Below are 14,988 nucleotides of genomic sequence, written 5' to 3'. Positions count from 1 at the left end.
TGTGTATGTGGGTGTGTATGTGTGTGTGTGTGTGTGTGTGTGTGGATGTTTGTGTACGTATATGCACCTGATGCTTAAAGGTGAAGGCAGTCTCGCGTCTGTCCTCAGCTCCAACAGGGAAGCCTCTTCCGAGGAGCATATCTAAAGACCCCTGTCCACCTGTAATCAAAAAGGTGTGCGTGTTTTGTGTGTATGCATGGTTCTATCCTGCAGTACACTGTATGGTGTGTGCGGGCTGTGCTCTGCAGAGAGTGAATGCGATAATAGTAGTAGGATTTGGCACCACTAACGCACATCTACTGTCCTGGTTGAACTAATACAATATACTTATTGCATTGCCACACATTGTAGCAGTACATTATGCAGGTCTGTAGATTAATGTGGACTCACCTCCTGTTGGTGGTCTCACTTGTAGGAGAGCCCTGCGTTGAGTCCTACAGAAGAAGCTCAGAGAAGACTGGAGCGCATCTTCGGGGCACCTGTAATTCTCATTTTCTCCCCTCATTGTCCTTCCTCCTCTACCTCTTTTACTCTTTTCTGTCCAGTTGTTATCCACTTACTGTGAAACATTTGATATGCACCTTGAAGCTTTTTCTGTGTGAATTTTAAAACGTAATGAATCAAAATTGATCTATCATCATGCATTGCAACTGCATCTTTTTCAACATATTAAAACATGTAGACATTTAATGATGCTTTGAACAAGATTAAGAAATGCAATCCATGTAACTTAATCAAAAATAAAGAAAAATGTCTATAAAAAATAGACAAAATAAATTCTTTAGTTTTGTGTGGTTAGTTATATCACCTTTATCTCTTAATGTTGATAAAATGAAGATCAAATGTTCATACGTTTAAATATGTTGAGAAAATGGTTTTATTTGATTTGCATGTAGCTCGATGACTTGTGTGCTTGTTGGGAATATGTCTAGCCCTATGAAACTAATTATCCATGATTAATGCTTTGATATGTGACCGTGATCCATATAATGGACATTTCCAATTTCCCCTGCCCGTTGTACCTTTAACCCCTCTCAACATTCGCTGTGAAATGGATTTGGGGTGTAGAGAAACATGATAACAAGTATGAGCTTTTGTTAAATAACCCACTCCGATTTACCCCCAGCATTCCAAAATACAACACTTTTAGCCAATGCTCCCAACAGCCTTCAAAATGAGTAAATATCATAGAGATATTTTCAGCTACAGCTGGAATTTATGCTTAATTCTATGGAAATAATTTTACAATCCGTTCCAATATCCTAACCATTCATTCATTCATTCATTCGTGTTTGTCAGTAATTTATAATTAAATGTAACATATCATAAAGAACAACTACCAGATTCATATTATGTGAGAAAAAATGAGTAAAAACGTTTTTTCACGTGTGATGCATCACTGTGCACTGACGCATTGCTGCCTCCTATCATAATTCATTCTTGCTTGTCATTTCACGGACATCATAACACTAACTGCTCCAGCAGGTCTCCTGGGCTTCAGGCATGCTCATCTCCACTCACACTGTGTTCCTCTAACCTTTCATTGTGCTGCACTCCTCTCATCTGCCCTTCTCTTTCTCATCCACCACTGTCTTGGCTGCACCTGTCGCTGTCTGTGGCTGTTGTGTGGCTGGCTGCCGTAGCTGGATTGTGTGCCCAGTGCGTCTGCATCCACGTCCACTCAGGTAGAGGGTTCACCTGAGGACGACTCTACCTCCCCTGCTGGCGTCCAACTGAGCCTGGCCACTGTGTGTTCCAGGGCAGTCTGCTGCAATGTAAGCCTCTGCTCTTCTGTTTAGGGGTGGGTAGTGTGGAGACGCCCGTAACATGACAAAATATGCCACAATATGAAGAAAGCATATTTTATGTTTGTTTGGAATGCGCTAAAATGATTATTTTGAGGAAAAAACTAAAACCAAGCAAAATGAGACATTTGGCTGAATACAGAACACATTTTGTATTCATTTTGACAGTACTGAAAACGGTTCATTTGGGTGAGTAAAGCACTTAGATTCCCAAATTTCTTCAGCACTAAGGCTGGAGCATTAGCATTAATGGCTAACTGCTAGTGAATAGAGGATAATGCCACCCGACAGCGCTACACTGAGGAACCCTAAGTGCTTTGGTGAAAGAGCAGCGAAAGAGCTAGCGTGCTTAGTAGGTAATGCTAATGCTACTCCAGCAGTGCCAGCCGGGGTTAGCAGCAGACTATAGGCCGATAATACTCGCCTCTGATCTGCAAAAGGGCTAGAGCGGTTAGTGGGTAATGCTAATTCTGCTCCAGCAGTGCTAGCTGGGAAATTCGTCAAAAAGTTACCTCAGATTAGAACAGATTCACTTAGTCTGCCATGGGAAAAGAGGTGGTGTTATCCACTACCATACGCCAACTGCTAATAAACTCATGATCGGCTGCTTCCTTCATGAATAAGATATATTCATTTTCAGTGTCTTGTTAAAAATGCTCTTTTGTTGATGTCTGTTCCAATCCACCAGCACCACGAAAAATCCAAATATTCTAGTTCTAAAGTATTGTGATATATTTTGTCCATGTTGCCCACCCTTACTTCTGTTTCCTTACACTTTCTGTCTGTGTCTGTGTTGTTACTTTGCTTCATTGCTCAACTACAGCTCAGTTTATACATTTATTTTAGATTATTAGCCTGTTATTCCTCATTGGGAATATACATTTCTTCATAAACACACCCCACATTTCTACAACTCATTTTTAGTTGGCAGTCCAGCCATTGCATGGCGCTTTGCGGTTCTGTTGAAGCGAATGCCTGGGTATCACTTGCTATAGTGAGCTGGTGAGCTGATGGGCTGGTAGCTGGAGGCATGCATGGATGTGGTGTGATCCTTGGCACAGTATTATTTATAAAGACCATCTGTTGTTGTTTTATTGCTTTCTCATGCTCGGTTTCTGATATTCATGCTTTTAGGCTATACCTCATCATTAGTACAGGCTGTTACTTTTGCAATATTCAGGCTCATTTAGTTTTACCAGGAGATAAACGCACATTTAATATAATTTAATATGTATTTTAGTGTCTGATTCATTAGGGCAAAAGCCAATGCAGTGCTGGGAATGACTCACCACCCAGATAATATCTGCTCTGTGGTGGTCCTTTGAGGTCCATGTTAAAAGGCTACACATTGCTGCTGCAGTGTCAAATAAAAAATAAGAAAGGTTCACATCACTCCCACGGGAATGTTTTTAGCATAAGCACATGTTTGCTGATGTATCAGAGCCGTTAGCATACTAAGATTAGCGGCGAGCTAGCTACGTTACTGAGGAGAGAACTAAGGTTAGCAGAGTGCTAGCTAACATTAGCAGTGAGCTAGCTATGTTATTGAGGAGAGAACTAAGGTTAGCTAAGAGCTAGCTAACATTAGCGGTGAACTAGCTATGTTATTGAGGAGAGAATTAAGGTTTGCAGAGAGCGAGCTAACATTAGTGGCAAGCTAGCTACGTTACTGAGGAGAGAACTAAGGTTAGCGGAGTGCTAGCTAACATTAACAGTGAGCTAGCTATGTTATTGAGGAGAGAACTAAGGTTAGGAAAGAGCTAGCTAACATAAGCGGTGAGCTAGCTAACACACTGACCTTACCGCCGAGTTAGCTAAGGTACCGGGAAGAGAACTGAGGTTATCGGAGGTTTCTTCCAAAGAAATTATGACTACATTTTGGGGTTTTAAATTATATTTATCGAGGTCTAAAAAGAAGGTCTTAAAAAGCAAAAAGAAAAGGATAAGAACGCTGCTATCCTATAGCATGAATTCATGGTACCAAAAGTGGATCTCTTATAATATAAACTAGCTAAGAATAGGCCTGTTTTGTACCTTGTTTTATGGCCTCAAGAAGTGAAAGCTCTTATTACAGTGGCGACTCTGGGTTCATTGAAATCCAAGCAGTAATTCACTTCAGTAAAAAGTGCAGATATTGCAGATTTCTATTGAAATATATCCCGTCAGTAATAACTTCCAAAAAGAAAAAAAGAAAATAAACAAAAGTTCATTACCTCCTGGGGCAAAACTAATTCAGCTTTACTCAGGCTTTTTCCTGGTTTGCAAGTTGTTTATACAGACTATCATTTAATACTGGCTGTCTGTGTTTGTGCTTTTGGCAGCAGTGCTGACCCTTTTATTTGTTGCCTTAAATAAATGTGCTTTGTGAAATGAGGTGTGACCACGGTCTAATTCTGTGAACTTGCAGTCATGAAGTCTATCTAACCTGCTTTTCCTTCCACACAGGTGATCCACTGTGCCTTACTTTGATTTAATGGCATTGAGCTGTCTGTCCTTGTGTATGAACTCTTTAAGCTGCAGATGTGTAGTAGTGTGTGTTGTGTTCCAGCCGCTTGGAGCTCTGTGTATATGTATATGAATGTAAAGCTTGGAAAGTATGAATATATCTAACCAAGGACTTAAAACCCCCCTCCTTCCCCCTTGCTGCCAACCAAATCACAGGGACAGGTGGAGGAGGACCCAGTGGCCATCCTCAAGGCGGCCCACATTGCTGCCTCTCAGCCGAAGGTCTGGTGTTTGCTGTGAATGTGTGTGTCTGTGTGTGTTTGTGTGTAATTCACCAACCCGTGTGGTCCTGCACTTTGACCTGCTGTGTCAAGCGTACCCATTTGCCTTGTGTTTGGAGTGCTGTGATCTCTCACCCCCACTGTACCCTGAACAACAACAACAACAGCAACACAACCCCAGCAGCCACAGTCACTCATTATAAAAGCATGAACTGCTTATTCTCTGCAAATACTGATAATTAATGCAAGAGCACATGAGGATGCAGCACATGGGCTGTGTGTATAGTGGCTTTACTGTATGTACAGTAGGTCTGGGGGTGTGTTGTTGAAAAATGCATTTCTTCATACACAGATCATTTAAGACTTAAAGATTCTGTTAAAGCATTTGAATCTAAAGTATTATTACAGTAAACTAATTAATGTACTCATCTAATTATTATTATTTTTTAAATGTGGGTATGTTTTTTACTGTAAGTGATGTGGTGTTTATTTTTGTATTTGTATAACCTGAACAGCAATTTGACTAGAGGTGTTCTCATTCTTCTTATTATTATGGTCTTCCTTTTCCTCTTCCTCTTCCTCCTCCTCCTACTCCTTTCTCCTCCCCCTTTTCTTCTTCTACATGGATTTTTTTTTTGCTTAGTCTTGCTGCCATTAGAGATGTTGACATCGTTCTAACTTTAAATTGTTTGGTCTGACTGTATAATTAGGGCTTACATACAGCTTTATTGATTGGACATGTGGTTTCCATGTAAAGTTTTATTTATTTATTTTTTTTTTTTCATAGGAATGCATTGGATGCAGAATAATTTTCACAACTCTGTAGCCACTTTATTACACTTTATAACACCCAAGCAACCACCTAGCAACACTATAGCAACAACCCAACAATGATTTAACCACATAAGAAACTTTTATGCACAATCATTGTGTTTTCACTTTTTTAATCTGGTCAGTCAGTGGGAAAGATAGATGTTTATATATCTATTTTTTTTATTTTAAGTCAAAGCAGTGAAACATGATTGGCGGAGTGTATGTGAAACTTTCTATAACTGCTAGAGGTTTTAAAAGTCAGTGCTTGAGATTGTCACATTGATTCATATAACACGACCCTGCAAATCATCTCCAACCACCTTTTTGCATCTTTTTCATATGGATTACCTTCTTACACCATATCACTGTTGTAAGACCTGTTTTTATAAAGCAGACAAAACAGATCTTAGGACAGCAACTGAATTCAACTCCTGTCATCAGCCCTGTTGCATTATACTCCAGTACCTTTCCATGCATGGGGTGGATTTGAGTGCTTGGGAGCTCGAGTGTGTGTGGAATGTTCTGATTGATTGTAAAAGTTGTGCTTCTTTCTCTACAGGTAAAGACGGAGGAGCAGATAGCTGCAGAGCAGGCATGGTACGGCTCAGAGAAAGTGTGGCTGGTCCACAAAGATGGCTTCTCCCTGGGTGAGTATAGAACACTGTAGTCTTTTTGCCAGTTTTCATCCACAGTGCTTTTGATTTCATGTATGTATTTATGTATTTATTTATTTAATTTTTTTTTTTCACTAAAATGCATTTATATCCTCATACACAAAATAAACCAAATTAATTTTTCTATATAATAAGCGAAACAAGAATTTAAAAACTCCAATTAATTATTATTTTGTGGTATGATAATGCATTTAAAGATCTTCATAGTCTAATAGTAGAGGTGTGACTGAATTAAAACAGCACAATAATTCTTGTCAGGTTTTAAACGTATCTTGCAAGACTTGGGTAACCAAAAAAAAATTGTATTGTTTTTTTTGGTGGGTAAAAGCAGCACCAAAATGTGGAACAGTTCCGTCTTCATGCTTTCAACTGTGGAGTGAAGCGGAAATGCGGACCATAGGTCTATACAGAGCCCTCAAGGGGGGATTTGTCACAATAGTCCTAAGGTCTAAAGAGACTCATATGAGATCATACAGGAAATGTTATGTTTCTGTTTTAATTTATAATCACATTCAAACTTAATTTACCTCTATTACAAGCTTTTTGTGATTTTCAATCATATATTTTAAATTTGAAATATATATATATATTGTAAAAATATAAATTGTCTTTTTCTCATGAACCCAATTTCGCACCTCATCTCTTGAGTGTCTCGTCACACCCTTATCTAATAATGTTAAATGCAGGTCCTCAGCTGGAAGCACTTTTTCTAGTGTTTGCTAGTATTTATGATTTTTGTTTGATTGCAGCCACTTTGCTGAAGACAGATGCTGGCAGTCTGCCAGAAGGGAAGGTGAAGATCAAACTGGAGCATGATGGGACAGTACTGGATGTTGATGAGGACGATGTGGAGAAGGTCAGGCTGAAAGTAGTTTTCTGTCTGTCATAAAAGGCACCCTCAAGTATATTTACACCCACCCAAACATATTTCCATTTTTAGTGGATGTTTTAGTCTTTGCCAGTTCCTGTCCACTATTAAGACCTGCCTTTATCACAATTGGATTTAAGGCTTTGAGGGGGAGACAAAACAAAGTTACAGTGTCCTCTAGCTTAACATGCTTGAAGTGGAACAAGCAAAACTGCTAATTCTAGCTCGTCTTTAATAGAGGGACCATCTAAATTCAGCTGTCTTGATTTATTTTAGTGCATTCCAGTTAGGAAATATTTTATATTCTGAAAAAGCAAGAACATTTAAGTGTCATTGATGGAAAGTACCACCCTATTCTCTGCTACTGATTCCACTGAAACCTTTCATTCCGTGAAGCCTCTGAGATGCTTAACATCTGACGTTTTAACATTTTAACATTTAGTTATTTGATGTTTATGTGACTTATTATACTAAGAATAATAACAATCCTTATAATAAACTAATAGGACTCTTTAGGATTTTTTAAGCGATTACAGTATATTGATTCTCTAAATCAGTATATTTGATTTTAAATAATAGTTTAAATACAGTTAAAATATTTGTGTCACTTTTAGTTTGTACTAAAAAGTGCTTTAAAAATAATAATATATTGCTTTGCTTATGGTATTTCAGTATATTATAATTTTAGAATTACAACCCCTGTTATTTTGTCAATACACAACCCTAGTTGTGTGGATTTGTGTGGATCGTTTCTTATATGTAATTTGCAATATTTATGAATAAATATTGCTGGTTAACAAATTAATGACAACAACAATGTTCTACACTAATAGTAGCTTTTGCAGCACAGTGCAGAAATTTCACAGCCCCCACTGTCTGTTTGTCTTAGATATGTTCTGAGAGGCGCCGAGTGGTCCAGTGGTCTAATGCGCTCCAACTAAGAGCGGGAGGTCGCAGCTTTGCTTTGCAGCTTTGCCATTCAGCTTTGCCATCAGCTGCCGGCACTCAGAGGGAGCACAATTGGCCCTGCTACCTCCGGGTGCAAGCTTAAAGGTGGCGCCGGGCGGCCCAAGGCGTCCGTAAGCGGATGTATCGAAACCTAGCCGCTGTGCTTTCCTCCGAGCGTGCTAGCTGCTCAGGCAATGATTCATCAGCAACAGCTCAAAAAAGGGGATGAATGACTTCACATGTGTCGGAGGAGGCGTGTGCTTGTCCGCATCCTCCTAGGGTTGCAGGTGCCACTGGTGATGGGGACGCACAAAAGGGGTGGGACAATTGGATAGCCAAATTGGCAGAAAATGGGGAAAAACCTGAAAAAGAAAAAAAAGATATGTTCTGAAAGTTGCTTTTACCTCTCTCAACTCTGCACACAGTCATTTAATTGTCTTTTTGCTTGCTGAAGGGCAATTTGGGCTGATGTGCTTTCATACAGTGAACGTTGATTTGAAATCTAGTTTCGGAACCATCTGTTTGATTAGGGAATTGCAGAGCTGGATTCAGAGTTGAGGTTAAACAGCTTTTAATTTCATTGAAACTTGGCATAAAGCGTCAAAGCCACAGCGACTTCAGAATATTAAATTGTACTTCATACTTAAAACTCACTCGTACTTCTGTACCATTGTAAAGTTTCTTCTTTTATCCAGCTTCTGCTCAGCACATGGAATGTTGACTTCTCTCTTCAACTGTTCTGTGACCCCAGGCAAACCCACCCTCATTTGACCGCTGCGAGGACCTGGCAACTCTGCTCTACCTGAACGAGTCGAGTGTGATGCACTGTCTGCGGCAGCGCTATGGAGGAAACCTCATCCACACGCATGCAGGGCCCAACATGGTGGTCATCAACCCAATCAGCGCCCCCTCCATGTACTCTGAGAAGGTAAAGGCAGTATAAGGAGTTCTCGCTCTAGTGGCGACCAGCTTTCTTTACTACATGATCTGTAATGAGCTGTAAATGGGTGTATTTTACATTGCACATTAAAGAATGTTATAATGAGTCTTAAATGAGATACAGAATAGAACCTGTTAATGAGATCAGACCCTATTAGAGTTAATGTGCAACCAAGTTGTTTTTATAATTGGATTTAAATTAAATTACCTACTAAAGGCGATAATATTTCTCTTAGTCATCTCTCCATATTCACTCACTCTGCTTTATTGATCAGACTGATTAGTTATTAATGCAGATTTCTGAGCTCTTTAATACTAATGTGCTGTTTAAACATTTTAGACACATGGCTCAGTGCCCACATACTTTTCATTGTAGGAGCTTTATTGCCTCAGTTACCACTTTGGAAAAGTGGAGTGATGGGCATATTTTCACTCTAGTCGTTTAATTACTGACCAGACTGTGGAACAGCAATGATTCAGCAATGTACTCCAGTGTGGTCTAGACTTTTATAATAGCTGGCATTTGAGTGTTTTTCAGATTGTAACATGAAAATTATTTTTTGTAGCACACCATTACACTTGTCAGCCGTAGCATTAACACAGCTGACAGACAAAGTGAAAAAAATTTGATTATCTACATTGGCAGTGGCTTTACATCTGTTATGCAGCAGGTGTTCATTGCTTAGAAGTCACCCCAGGGTAACTTCTAAGCAACTGAAGGCCTCTATCACGATCAGGAAAACACTGAAAAACAGTTGTGTGCATGGCAGGGTTCCAAGGAGAAAGCCATTGTTGCTCGTCTGCAGTTTGCTAAATATCACATGGACAAAACAGAAGGCTGTTGTAAGAATGTTTCGTGTACAAATGATACCAAAATATAACTTTTTTGTTTAAATGAAAAGTGTTACGTTTGGAGAAAGGAAAACACTGCATTCCAGCATAAGAACCTTATCCCATCTGTGAAACATGGTGGAGGTTGTATCATTGTTTGGGACTGTTTTGCTGCACCTAGGCCAGGACGACTTGCCTTTATTGATGGAACAATTAATTCAGAGTTATATCAGAGAAATCTTAAAGGAAAATGTCTGAACATTAACTGAAAACCAAGAGAAGGTGTGTCATGCAGCAAGACAGTGCCACAATATATCAGGGGTGTGCATATCATGCAGCAAGTGCCAGTTAGTTCTGTTAAAAGCAGGACAAATAGACGTCCATAAGCAATGGACTACCAATTAACTGGCAGAAGACGCAAAAACTCATTGAAACAATCTAGGATTTAAAAAGGTGTTTAAAGGTCCTGGAGAACAACAGGGGTATTGGTATTTGAACTCAGCAGCAAAACACACACACCCCTCCATTCAGTCTGTTGTTCTTTGTCTCTTCAGGTGATGCACATGTTTAAGGGCTGTAGGCGAGAAGACACCGCTCCACACATATACGCTGTGGCCCAGACTGCCTACAGGAACCTTCTGACCACACGGCAGGACCAGTCTGTTGTGCTGCTGGGCAAGAGCGGCAGTGGCAAGACCACCAACTGCCAGCACCTGGTGCAGTATCTGCTGTCCATCGCTGGGAGCACAGGCAAGATCTTTTCAGGTGAGAGAAATGCTAACCTTTTAAAACATGAGTGTACCAAGATTTGTAGTTCATTTCGTGTACGTGTTTGTCAGTTTAGGTGAATATTACCATCCAGTGCCTAGTATAACTGATCTGGTGTAAAAAGTAAGAACAAATCCTTTTGTCTATATGTTCCATCTTTATACAAATATCTTAAAAAAAAAAAAAAAAAAAAAAAATCCCTTCCTCTGTATTTTTTTTCTGTCCACACAGATACACAAGCCTTGTATGTGGTGATAGAAATATAGTAGTAATAGAAAGATTTATTTAAATATTTTCGCTGCTTCCTAATTCGGGTACTACCCAGTCACATAATTATAAAATCTAATTTTAAACAGAAATCTAGTGCTACTGATGTGTATACATTGTCATATTATGCCTTATGTATTTTTTTATATATAGGGAGTAAGGAGGTATTTGAGATTCAGACAGGAACATGCATACATTGTGATATTATTGTTTTCAAAAACATTTACCTTTTTAGGTGTTTTCATGTGGGCAGAAGGCCAAAACGCAATATCTGGATACATGTGAATGTTGCATTTTTGTATATATAGACATTTTTTTTAAAGTCAGTTAATCAATTTTTTTGGTTTGGTTAGATTTTTTGTTTATGTACCCTTTATTTTTTAATCTCTTGTAATTGGTTTATCATTTATTTTAAAGCTATCAAAATATGTTGTTTTATGTCTTTATACTACTTTATAAATAAGTAAATTATATGCTTCTCATTGGTGCTGAATCTCTGAAGTCCAAAAAGTACTCAGGCTAGTCTTTGTATTATGTTTACAGTAGATATGAGGCATGCATACGAACTTATATGCTTTTATAAAACAAAACACATGGATACACTTGCGCACACATTTATTTACCATGTGTTCGGTGTTCCTGAAGTTGCCTGGGTCGTGCTGTGTGTGTCTGACAGTGTGAGAGAAGTGAATGGATTGCACTTCCTGCTTGGCAGTTGGTGAGGTTTTGGTGTTGAGGGTAAAGTGGATGATGAATGAGGAGCTTCGCTAATGATGCGCGGTGGAACTCTCTGATAATTAGCCGTGCTCATCAAAAGCTGTTCAGCCCACACTTAGCCCTAATGACCCAATGAAGATTACATTGCTCATCAACAGTAGCATTAAAGAGTGCAAGATGCTATCTGCAGATGTTCACCTCTCAGCACCGGACCTCCAGTCCTCTCCTTTGAGTCCATCAGGGTGTAGGAGCAAGATAATTAACTTGTAGTGAATAACCTATTGACTGTGAGAGTGTGTTAATATGTGTGTGTGTTTTCACTCTCAGCAGAGAAATGGCAGGCGGTCTACACTATCCTGGAAGCCTTTGGGAACTGCTCCACCTCCATGAATTCAAACGCCAGCCGCTTCTCTCAGATCGTCTCTCTGGATTTTGACCAGGCTGGCCAGGTGGCCTCTGCCTCTATTCAGGTAGTCTATTACCAGAGTGTGTGTTTAAACTACAGTGCACAACACGCATCTGATCTGATGTTTCAGTTTCACTGTGGTGCTTCACAGTTTTACCCTTTTCTTCTCTTTGTTGAATGCTGTGTTTGGCTGTGTAGACTATGCTTCTGGAGAAGCTGAGGGTGACCAAACGGCCGGAGGCTGAATCCACTTTCAATGTTTTTTACTACATGATGGCGGGAGCAGATAGCACTCTGAGGTGTGTATTTGTGTGCTCCCACAAATGCAGATTTTTGGTTTGAAAAATTTTTGGCAGAATTTTGGTTAGTCAGTTAACATCCATATTGTTAAGTGATTTAATGTTTTGATAGTAGTAAGGCCAAACCAACCACAAACAACCAACCCCCTGCGATACAAAAGCAACTGCCCAAAAACCGCTAAGCAAATCCCATTCAACCACCTAAAATACAGTAACTTTTACACTGTAGCACTTACTTGGCCACAATATAGCAATACCACAGAAACCACCTGTTGTTTCAATAGCAACCACTTAGCCACATAATAACAACTAACTAGGGACCACTTTGCAACATCATAGCAATCCTTTAGAAACACCATGTCATCCCTCTGGGATATTATAGCAACTATATTGCAACATGTGTACAACTAAACATCTCCACAGCAACCAACTTGTGAAACAATTATTGAACAAACTCTTCAGGAAATGTACTTTTTAAATGTTATTTATGATAACGATTGTTTAGCCAAGTAGCGTACTGTAGCTTCTTAAATACAGGGTTTGTACGGTCATGAAAAAAATGGAAAAGTTAGGGAATTAGGCCTAAATAAGTCTTGGAAAAATAAAAATACACAAAACGTTTTGTAAAAGTCACAAAAACTTTGTGTTTCCATTTATTGACTGAGAAAAGCGATTTTTGTAAAAAAAAAAAAAAAAAAAAAAATTGTGCCCCTATTGCAAGCATTGTAAGTGCGTGCATGTGTGAGATTGAAACTCAAAGTCAAAGACTTAAAACTCTTGCAAGTTTATCTCTAGTAACTAATTTGTGTTTTTATTTTAGTGTTTTATTCAGAGTATTGTATCAGCGGAGTTAAGTAATTTAGCCCTACACAGTGGAGCTCTCAGGATTTGACACAGATTTCATTATCAAAGATTGTTTGACAGCATTGCTTAAATACTTTTTATTTATTTTTAATTGTTTCATTATTAATTTTAGGAAAGATCTAGGCCTATTCATGGAATAAATAAATGTAAAAAAAGACAACTGTATATATTAACTAAGTGTTACACAACTTGTTTGTTGTTGATGGAAAATTGTCTACTGGTCTGATATCAAAATGTTTGCTTTGTTGCCCACAAAAAGCTTTTTTTGCACCTTAAATTGCAACAGTTTTTTTCTGTGTTTCCGACAGAACTGAACTGCATTTGAATCACTTTGCTGAGAACAACACATTTGGAATTGTGCCTCAGACAAAGGTAAGGATCCTGCTGCAAACTCTTTTAGAACTCTTTTAGAACAAAGTGCTATCAATTTTCTATTTATATTTCTTTATTCATGAAGGCACTTATAATATAATAATAAAATATATATTCATTTGTTTTATTTAGTTTTATTAGTTGAACTTGTATGTAAAAGTAAAGAAAACAACTTATTTCTTGTCTTAATTGCTGTGTATTTATTTATGTGCAGTCTGAGGACAAGCAGAAGGCAGCGCAGCAGTTCACCAAGCTGCAGGCGGCTATGAAGGTGCTTGGTATTTCAGCTGAAGAGCAGAAAGCTCTGTGGCTCATTCTTGGGGCCATCTACCACCTGGGATCAGCAGGAGCAACCAAAGGTACACCTTGAACTAGACATCTCTCTATGTATTTTTTGTTAATAGATATATGTATTAGTAGAGTGTGGAGTTGAGCTAACAAAACAAAAGAGTTTACAGAAATGTTTTGGTTACAAGTTTTCATGGCCTGTTCAAACAATCAGTGAGAAATGTATCTTTCAAAAGCAGCTAAAATGCAGTAATAAATCCCAGTTTGAATTCCATAGGAGCCATACTGTGTATGTGTACAGCTCTGTAAAAAAAAGTTTTTTTTTTTATTTTACCAAATTGAAAATCTCTGGAACATAATCAAGAGGAAGATGGATGATCACAAGCCATCAAATCAAGCTGAACTGCTTGCATTTTTGCACCAGGAGTGGCATAAAGTTATTTAAAAGCAGTGTGTAAGACTGGTAGAGGAGAACATGCCGAGGTGCATGAAAACTGTGATTACACACCAGGGTTATTCCACCAAATATTTTTTTTTTGTTTTGTTTTTTTTGTTTTGTTTGCATTACTTGAAGTTTGAAAGCTCTGCATTATTTTTTGTTATTTTAGCCATTTCTCATTTTCTGCAAATACATGCTCTAAATTACCATAATTTAGGAGAAATGTTGTCTGTAGTTTATAGAATAAAACAACAATGTTCATTTTACTCAAATATATACCTATAAATAGTAAAATCAGAGAAACTGATTCAGAAACTAAAGTGGTCTCTTATTTTTTTTCCAGAGCTGTATATATATATTCTGTTCAGGTTTCTGTCATTATACCATAAAAACCTCATATCATTGCAAACCCTACAGTGAGGTTTTTCCATAGTGGTATCCGTGGAGGACTCATTTCCTACTAAAGCGCATAGAAGCTCCTGATTTGTTCTATAATGACCAGCAGTAGATGTATCAGCATGCTCCCCACAAAGCCATTCTTGTGTGCGCGCCACATCCCGAGAGTTTGAAAAAATGCCCTAATGAGATAAAGCTTTCAGAAGCACGAACAGGCCCAGATGCTGCCTGCGTTAATGAAAACGTTAGCAAGACTGAGTGCAGCAGCCTGCGCACTGAGCTCAGAGAGGGGAATGTATGAGTTTCTCTGATGTGGAGGAGGTATGTGCGTGGCGGAGGCGTGTTGGAGCAGCGTGTGTGTGTTCTGTTCCACCGTGTGTTTTCTCTAGCTCTAATGAAGACAAATGCTTCTGTGTAAAGAAGGCTTATTCATGGCCTCATATATTTATATATTACCTCCCCTCCTCCTGCAGTCCAGGATGGATGTGGTAAAAAGCTTCTTAATCTTTGCATTGCATGGGCTGTGTATGTGAGCTCACTGATCGTTATGCTGTACTGTATATGTCTG

At 38.8% G+C, this 14,988-nt stretch overlaps 1 protein-coding gene across 6 annotated transcripts in view; it reads left to right on the top strand.

The window, feature by feature from the left end:
• Positions 1-14,988, top strand: part of myo18ab (myosin XVIIIA b) — a 154,100-nt gene that overhangs the window by 66,122 nt on the left and 72,990 nt on the right. For 2 of the 6 annotated variants that reach the window (XM_049467269.1, XM_049467265.1), the window contains 12 exons: positions 81-173; positions 416-481; positions 1,644-1,775; positions 4,467-4,532; positions 5,904-5,991; positions 6,768-6,874; positions 8,586-8,762; positions 10,159-10,369; positions 11,684-11,826; positions 11,961-12,061; positions 13,234-13,297; positions 13,512-13,656. In XM_049467269.1, the coding sequence (XP_049323226.1) occupies positions 81-173; positions 416-481; positions 1,644-1,775; positions 4,467-4,532; positions 5,904-5,991; positions 6,768-6,874; positions 8,586-8,762; positions 10,159-10,369; positions 11,684-11,826; positions 11,961-12,061; positions 13,234-13,297; positions 13,512-13,656 (1,393 nt within the window). The remainder of the gene's footprint in view (positions 1-80; positions 174-415; positions 482-1,643; positions 1,776-4,466; positions 4,533-5,903; positions 5,992-6,767; positions 6,875-8,585; positions 8,763-10,158; positions 10,370-11,683; positions 11,827-11,960; positions 12,062-13,233; positions 13,298-13,511; positions 13,657-14,988) is intronic. The other 4 variants (XM_049467267.1, XM_049467268.1, XM_022670980.2 and 1 more) reach the window with 4 other exon arrangements.

This window comes from Astyanax mexicanus, chromosome 18 (assembly GCF_023375975.1).
Source record: "Astyanax mexicanus isolate ESR-SI-001 chromosome 18, AstMex3_surface, whole genome shotgun sequence".
NCBI classification, from domain to species: Eukaryota; Metazoa; Chordata; class Actinopteri; order Characiformes; family Acestrorhamphidae; genus Astyanax; species Astyanax mexicanus.
The sequence above is the reverse complement of the archived record's forward strand: the minus strand, read 5'-3'. Positions and strand labels throughout refer to the sequence as shown.